The 6,676-nt window shown below is 36.5% G+C and overlaps 1 protein-coding gene across 1 annotated transcript; it reads left to right on the top strand.

Annotated features, from left to right (window-relative positions):
* The first annotated feature begins 236 nt into the window (after positions 1-236).
* LOC135696184 (kelch-like protein 12) lies at positions 237-6,670 on the top strand. Its single transcript, XM_065215481.2, has 4 exons — positions 237-1,619; positions 2,661-2,848; positions 4,062-4,257; positions 5,133-6,670. The coding sequence occupies exons 1-4, from the start codon at positions 436-438 to the stop codon at positions 5,338-5,340; spliced, it is 1,776 nt and encodes a 591-aa protein (XP_065071553.2). The 5' UTR covers positions 237-435; the 3' UTR covers positions 5,341-6,670.
* Positions 6,671-6,676: the final 6 nt, after the last annotated feature.

The following is a 6,676-nucleotide window of genomic DNA, read 5'->3' as shown; positions in this document are numbered from 1 at the left end:
GTGCAATGCCACGCCGACATTGGACACACCCTTTTAAAAAATTTGCTTTTAATGCCTCCTCTCTTTATGAGAATGAATAATTAAGTGGTAAGGGGTTGTGGTCAATTTTTCATTTCAGATTAAAGAGCCCAGCTTCTTGATCGGCACTACCCCCACGCCGCAAAACCCCCTGTTCTTGCTAAGACCCCCGTCAGGAACAAATTTATGTTGTTGTGGTTAGACTTGTTTACACCACACGCGAGTGCCTTACCCTAGCGTGAGTAGATTTATCAGTTCCTTCTGGTTGTTTTGGTAAATATTCTTCAAAAAGTATTGTTTTAGATTCTGCTTACGTTGAAAGATATGCACTAGCCCGAATCAGTTTGAAAGAAAGTGGTTTCTTCCTGCATCTTAACGGCCTCCTTGGTATACAGACGACAAGGTGACAAAAAATAAATGGCGGATGAAAACACGAAATGCGAGCATGTTGAGAGCGAAGATTATTTTGATGGAAACCACCGTAATGAACTTGTATCTAGGATGTCGAAAATGCGTGAAAATGGCACCCTAATAGACATCTGGCCAGTGGTTGACAATGTAGAATTTCCAGCCCACAGCCTTGTTTTGGCTTCGTGTTCTGATTACTTTCTGGCTTTATGCAACTCGAATCTAATTCCTGGAAATCGAAGGGTCCTTATAACTGATCTGGGGGCGTCAACATTTCAGCAGCTATTAGATTTTATGTACACTGGTGCTATAACGATTAATCCTGAAAATGTTGAAGATCTGTTGAGGGGCTCTGCCATGTTGCTTTTGGATAAAATGAAAACTAAATGCTGTACATATATTTTGAGTCTTTTGAATGCGCAAAATTGCCTAGGGATTCTATCGATTGCAGATGAATTGAGCTGCGAGGACCTGTTCAACAAAGCAATGAAGTTCACTCAACGATGTTTCTCAGAAGTTTGCCTAAACCCAGATTTCTTACAGCTTCCTTGCCATCTTGTGAGCACTTTAATTGCATCTGATTCCACGTCGGTATCAAATGAAGATTCTGTGTATTCTGCTGTTATGAAATGGATCTCTTACAAAGCAGGCAGGGAAAAGTTTTTCTCAAAATTGTTCCTCAATATCAGGCTTCGATTTGTAAGCGAAAAGATTTTTTCAACTGATATTTCAAACAATTGTTTAATTCTGAATGACCCAGCATGCCTTGATAGATTAAATGATGCAAAGAATTTAAGATGTGAAATTGCACAGGGGAGAAGAACATCCAGCATACCAATCAAGTGTGATACACACTGGGTCAAACCTCGCTTATGCATGTCAAGTATTGATGCTCTTGTAGCTGTAGGTGGGGTGCATGCTTTGATATACAATGCAGAAGTAAATGATTGGTTCCAGCTAACACCAGTGATAACAAGGCACTGCCCTGGCTTGGGCGTGCTAGACAATGACCTTGTTATCGTTGGTGGAAGCAGGGAATGGAAAAGGCTTGGAGGAGGTGTCAGATATGACCCAAAGAGAAACCAATGGCTAAGCATTGTTTCCATGAACCACAAAAGAAGCAACTTAGAACTGTCTTCTTTGGATGGCTATCTTTACGCTATTGGTGGATATGATGGGGAAACTCCTTTAAGGTATGCATGTTTAGCTTTTTAAGCATTAGCATACAATGTCATAAAAAAATACCCTGTTCTATTAAACTTCTTGCCAGCCACGTAGCTGCTGTGCCCCCCTAAATGACAATTTTGACAAAAACTTGTCCTCTCTGGCTACAGTTTTTCAATTGATCCTATGAAAAGGTCGGGTAATTTAAATTCTGCAAGTTTGATTTAGTCCAAATATATCTTTTTGCTATATATTTGTTTTCTTGTTTTATAGCCTGCCCATCTCAGGTATGGATCTTGCTCTAGTTTGCCCACCTTCACTGACATCTACGGCTATGTGGTTGCTTCCTGCTAGATACACTATGCCTGTTTTGTGGGGGGTGTCCATCTTTGCATTACCATGACGGTATTCTGTTTAACCATCTTAATCCAGAATATTTTGACAATGAATACAATGTTGTCTCTGAATGGCTTGAAACCCAAAATAATTCAGTATGATCACTGTGTTTTAAATAATGACATTTTTCCTTGAGCTGATACCGCTGTTTTTGAATAATCATTACTCTCGATACCAAGAGTGGTAAATTCAGTGATGTCTCAAATGTTTGTTTTCAAGGGAAATTTATTAAAAGGACCAAATAAAAAATTTTTTGGGTTGAGATGGCCAGAACTCCAAGAAGGAAGAAACAAGTGTAGTTGCACAACTAAAATGAGATAAGATAATCCACAACTTGCAGCCAATCTATTTTTATAATAATTATAAAAATACTGACATATGGGGCATAGCCCCCCTGCCCCATTCTGGCCTTGGGTCTTGCTTTATTAGAAAATGAGATTTTCTTTGTATGGGAGGATGACTTGAGCAATTAAACGAGTGAAGTCATAAACTCTTTGACAGTGCAACAATTCGAGCAAGCATATGATCTGCTTAAACATGCAGATAAATTCAAATACATTTGACACAGTCAAATGATTGATCATAACAGGGTTTTATAGGTCTCTGTGACCTTCTACTCCCTTAACTTTCTATATTATCCTTATTATACTATTAGTATTGTAACTTTTTTCTAGCTCTGTTGAGCGTTTTGATCAGAAGCACAACAAGTGGGAATTTGTTGCTGCCATGAACCATGCCAGAGATGGTCTCTGTGTTGCTGCAGATGAAGAATACATATATGCCATATCTGGTTATGATGGAAACAGATACTTGAATTCTGTTGAAAGATATGATCCAACAAGGGATGTATGGGAATTAGAAGGTGATTAATTTGCTTTTTAGTTCCTTTTAACATGTTTGTATTCATTGGTGGTGTAAGCAGGGTCGTCGAGAGGCAGCTCGGGCCCAGGACTGATTCACAAAGCTGGAATTCCTTGAGAAAATTTCCTGTAGCCACACCCTTCAGTCTCCAGGAGAACAAAGGAAGTGCTCTTTTTAGGTAAAATTGTTAAAAAAATTTTCAAGGATTTTTTCAAGAATGTGCAAAAAAACTTTACATGAATCAAGGACATATGGATATTTTTCTGTGATAAACTTACAGGCGTTGATTCTGTATAAGTAGCTGAAATAGTAGCTTTACATGCATTGTCAATAGATCTTGCTACTTTTTACGGGCCCCATCAGAGCATAGACCCCAGACCTTTTGTCCCTCCTAACCCCCCTCTTGGTGCTCCTGGGTGTAAGCCACTATGCTGCGAGTTTGGGTGCAAAATTAAAAGTCTAGGTCTTGCCTTTTTACTGTAAGCAAACCATCATTCAACAGGGGACATCAATTTTACTATTAGGTACCACCCATGACTAGCTTTTGGTTACTCAAAGACAGTTTTAAAGTCATACCAAATACATTGCCAAATATAACACATCCTCTTAACATTTTCTTATCAAATTATGGCAACATACAATGAATCCTGCAAAGAACTGGGAGATTTCTCTCTGCAGCCCCTAATGGTGTTGCCATTGTTTCTATTTATAGAAAAACTGACAATAGGCTCCATAAACTGGTGAAAGGATGGCTCAGTATTTAGGGTTCTGGACAACAGTTTTTAGGGTTGTTGACAACATCTCCAAGCGTTTTGGGTGCAAGTCTCCGACACTTTCACACAGAGTAGGGAGAATGGGGAGCTCTCTGCAGCTCCAAGTGTAAGAATCCAGAGATGTGTTCACATCAAGAGGAAGGACCAAGGCCTTGTGCATTTAGCCTTCCTAGCTTCTCAGTGTCCCAAACCTTTACTTCAAATGCTAGGTAGAAACAAATAGAAACAAAATGCAAATTTTCTTTGCTATAGCTCTGGTCTGGTGTATGTCTGCTATACAAAGGTTTCATTAGAATTAGCTTATCTAACTGCTTGATTTTATTTGACAAAGGGAAGTTACAAAGTAAATCATGTCATTGCCTTTCCTTTTTTAGAAAATTAGACTCTTAACCTCCCTTTTTCCAATGTTATCAAATTATAATTGAACTCTGTTCATTCTAGGATTTGCGCCAATAAAGCAGCACAGAGAAAATGCTTCATGTGTTATAGTGGATGGACAGATTTATGTTTTTGGCGGATATCATGATTCCACCTTTCTTGGTCAATGTGAAGTTTATGATATTGAAAATAATAGTTGGAGTGAAATAACACCCCTGTCTGCTCCAAGATACCAAACTGGAGCTGCTGTGATTGACAGGTGCATGTTTGTTAATATTAATTAATGAAATGCTAGATTGTATCATATTTTGATGCAAACCATATGCCACAAAAGATAAAAAGTAGTATTTACTAACTCTCCATGGATTCATTAAGTTATGTTGTGTACGAATAAAAGCCTGATATCATTAGGGCTAGAGATCTTTCTGAAACAAGCAAGCTAAAACAAAGTTCATTTCCCTTTTTACATTAGCCATTCTAGATACGTAAAAACACTCAAAGGCAGCCAGTCTTGTTATGTCAACTGTATTAAAGGTGAACACGCCCCAAAACCTGTGTAGATGTGTCCATTAGTATTTATACTTTTCTACTGGCATTCACATCCTTTTTTCATCGCTAGCTTAATAGAATGTAAGCGTTTTGGGATTGCATCTTTGCCTCTTGCACTACCCCTGATTTTAACCATTGGAAAATAAAATAAGTATTCTTACATGTTGTATGAACTACTAGCTTTGATGATAAAACTGAGCAGAAAACATAAAACCCAGAGCAAGATGTAGGATACATCAATATTTCAATAGTATCTAGTTTGCTGGTACTGATATGAAATTAAATTAAAATTAATTTTTGATTTTCAGATATGCTAACTTTAACCTTGGAGAAAAAAACTATGAGTATGCTCAATCATGTTCTCCTTGATAATCTAATACAGTAAAAACAAAATGATTGCTGTTCGAAAACAAATCAAGCAACTTAAAATATCACTTTCATTGGTTGGAAACTTTGTCAAAGCTTTGCAGGAAATCTTGAATTTTTTATTCTTCTGCCAGGAAGAAAATTCTTTTTTCAAGCCCTGGTTACCGTATTTTATGTTATGTTAATATCTGCTTTTCTACCCTCTTCTTTTACTCTTAGATCGATTTATGTTTGTGGTGGATGGACTGAAAATAGTACAGCATCATCTCTTGTGGAATGTTATCAAATAGATGAAGATAGATGGGTTCCAGTTGCACCCCTACCAACACCATGTACTGTTCGATGTGCTTCCCTGACTTTCCCGAGAAAACGCTTGGAGGAAATTGTTAACTCACAAGAACATATCAAGCAGCAGACATCAAGATAAAAACTGTTTGGTTGTGTATCGAACTAACTTCTATAAAAATGTGCCAATATTTATTCCCTTTGTGTATTTTCACTAGACTATCAAATTACCTAGCCATTTAAGTATATCAAGATTGAAACACATATTTTTATCCGACACAAGGGAATAAAGCACTAATGTTCTTAGGATATTTTTTTGGAATTTTAAGATTTTGGTCTCAACTATATATACTCCAATTGCCCCCTTCTCTGTTGTATAAGCTCTTCTCAAAGTAGCACATACTCGGGAAGTGATCATTTCATGCAAGCCTCCATCTTAACATGCCAGTATGTACAATAAAAACGAAAAAATATACGAGTCTGTTTAACTTTTTCAAGTGATGTTGCAAAAAGTGAAAAAAAAGTTTGAAAACCAGTTATTTGTATGACAACTGTCTGATCATTTATATTTACAACCACCTTCATTTAAGTTCCCCCTGAATAAGCCCTCCTTTCAATGATGACACAGATTAAGCTGCACGGGGCCTAATTCAAGGGCTAGACCTTTTCTTCACACATATATCTGCACACTAGACCTTTTCTTCTCATTAGAGTAAGGATAACAAACTATTTTATGCTACCAGCATATCTTGGAATCAGATTTTACTTAACTAACAGAATTCATCTCTTCCTGACAAAATGTTTCTGAAAAGTGGTTACCCTTTATTCCAGAAGTGTATTAATACTTTACATATGTTGCTGTAGTATCAAGCACTTGACCTTTTTATGCAAGCATACATATGATACCCAAGTATGATACCCCTTTCCAAAAGGAGCAGTAGAAACTGGCTTACAAATAAAACATGTAGCATTGAATAATTTACATCTTTTATAAATCAAATCAAAGTTTTATAGTTGTTAATCAAAGTTGTTATCAATTATACATTTTTATTTTTATTAACTTTTAACATGTCAATGTTCTGTACATCCTCAAACAAGGGTCCTTCCTTTTTTAAAATTAATTTACTTTTCAATGTCCTTTTCAGGCATTTTCTTGTACCAGCAGCATTTCCTTTTGCCAGCAGTGTTAAAACCATGCTCAATTAAATAAGAATATGGGCGCTCTTGGAAAGAGGCACAGTAACACAAACTGGTCAATCCTTTTTTGCATTTGCTCTTAAACCTTTCATGTATTCACGCATAACTATATACATATCTATATATGGGGATATTTCTAAAGTGTTAATGTACATCAGACAAAATTTTTACAAATATTACTTATTCTACTTCATGCATTACAGTTGTGGTGTAATTAAGGAATAATATTACTCGACATTCAACTGTATTTATATTTTTTATTTCTATTAACATCATTTTTT

Source organism: Rhopilema esculentum, chromosome 14 (genome assembly GCF_057945365.1).
Source record: "Rhopilema esculentum isolate cy_ngs chromosome 14, ASM5794536v1, whole genome shotgun sequence".
NCBI lineage: Eukaryota > Metazoa > Cnidaria > Scyphozoa > Rhizostomeae > Rhizostomatidae > Rhopilema > Rhopilema esculentum.
This window is presented reverse-complemented; position numbering and strand designations above follow the sequence as displayed.

Excerpts from the sequence above, each read along its gene's own strand:
- LOC135696184 (XM_065215481.2), top strand. The coding sequence starts at position 436 with ATGGCGGATGAAAACACGAAATGCGAGCATGTTGAGAGCGAAGATTAT. Across the intron at positions 2,849-4,061 it reads GGATGTATGGGAATTAGAAG|GATTTGCGCCAATAAAGCAG; the intron begins GTGATTAATTTG and ends TGTTCATTCTAG. Across the intron at positions 4,258-5,132 it reads GGAGCTGCTGTGATTGACAG|ATCGATTTATGTTTGTGGTG; the intron begins GTGCATGTTTGT and ends TTTTACTCTTAG.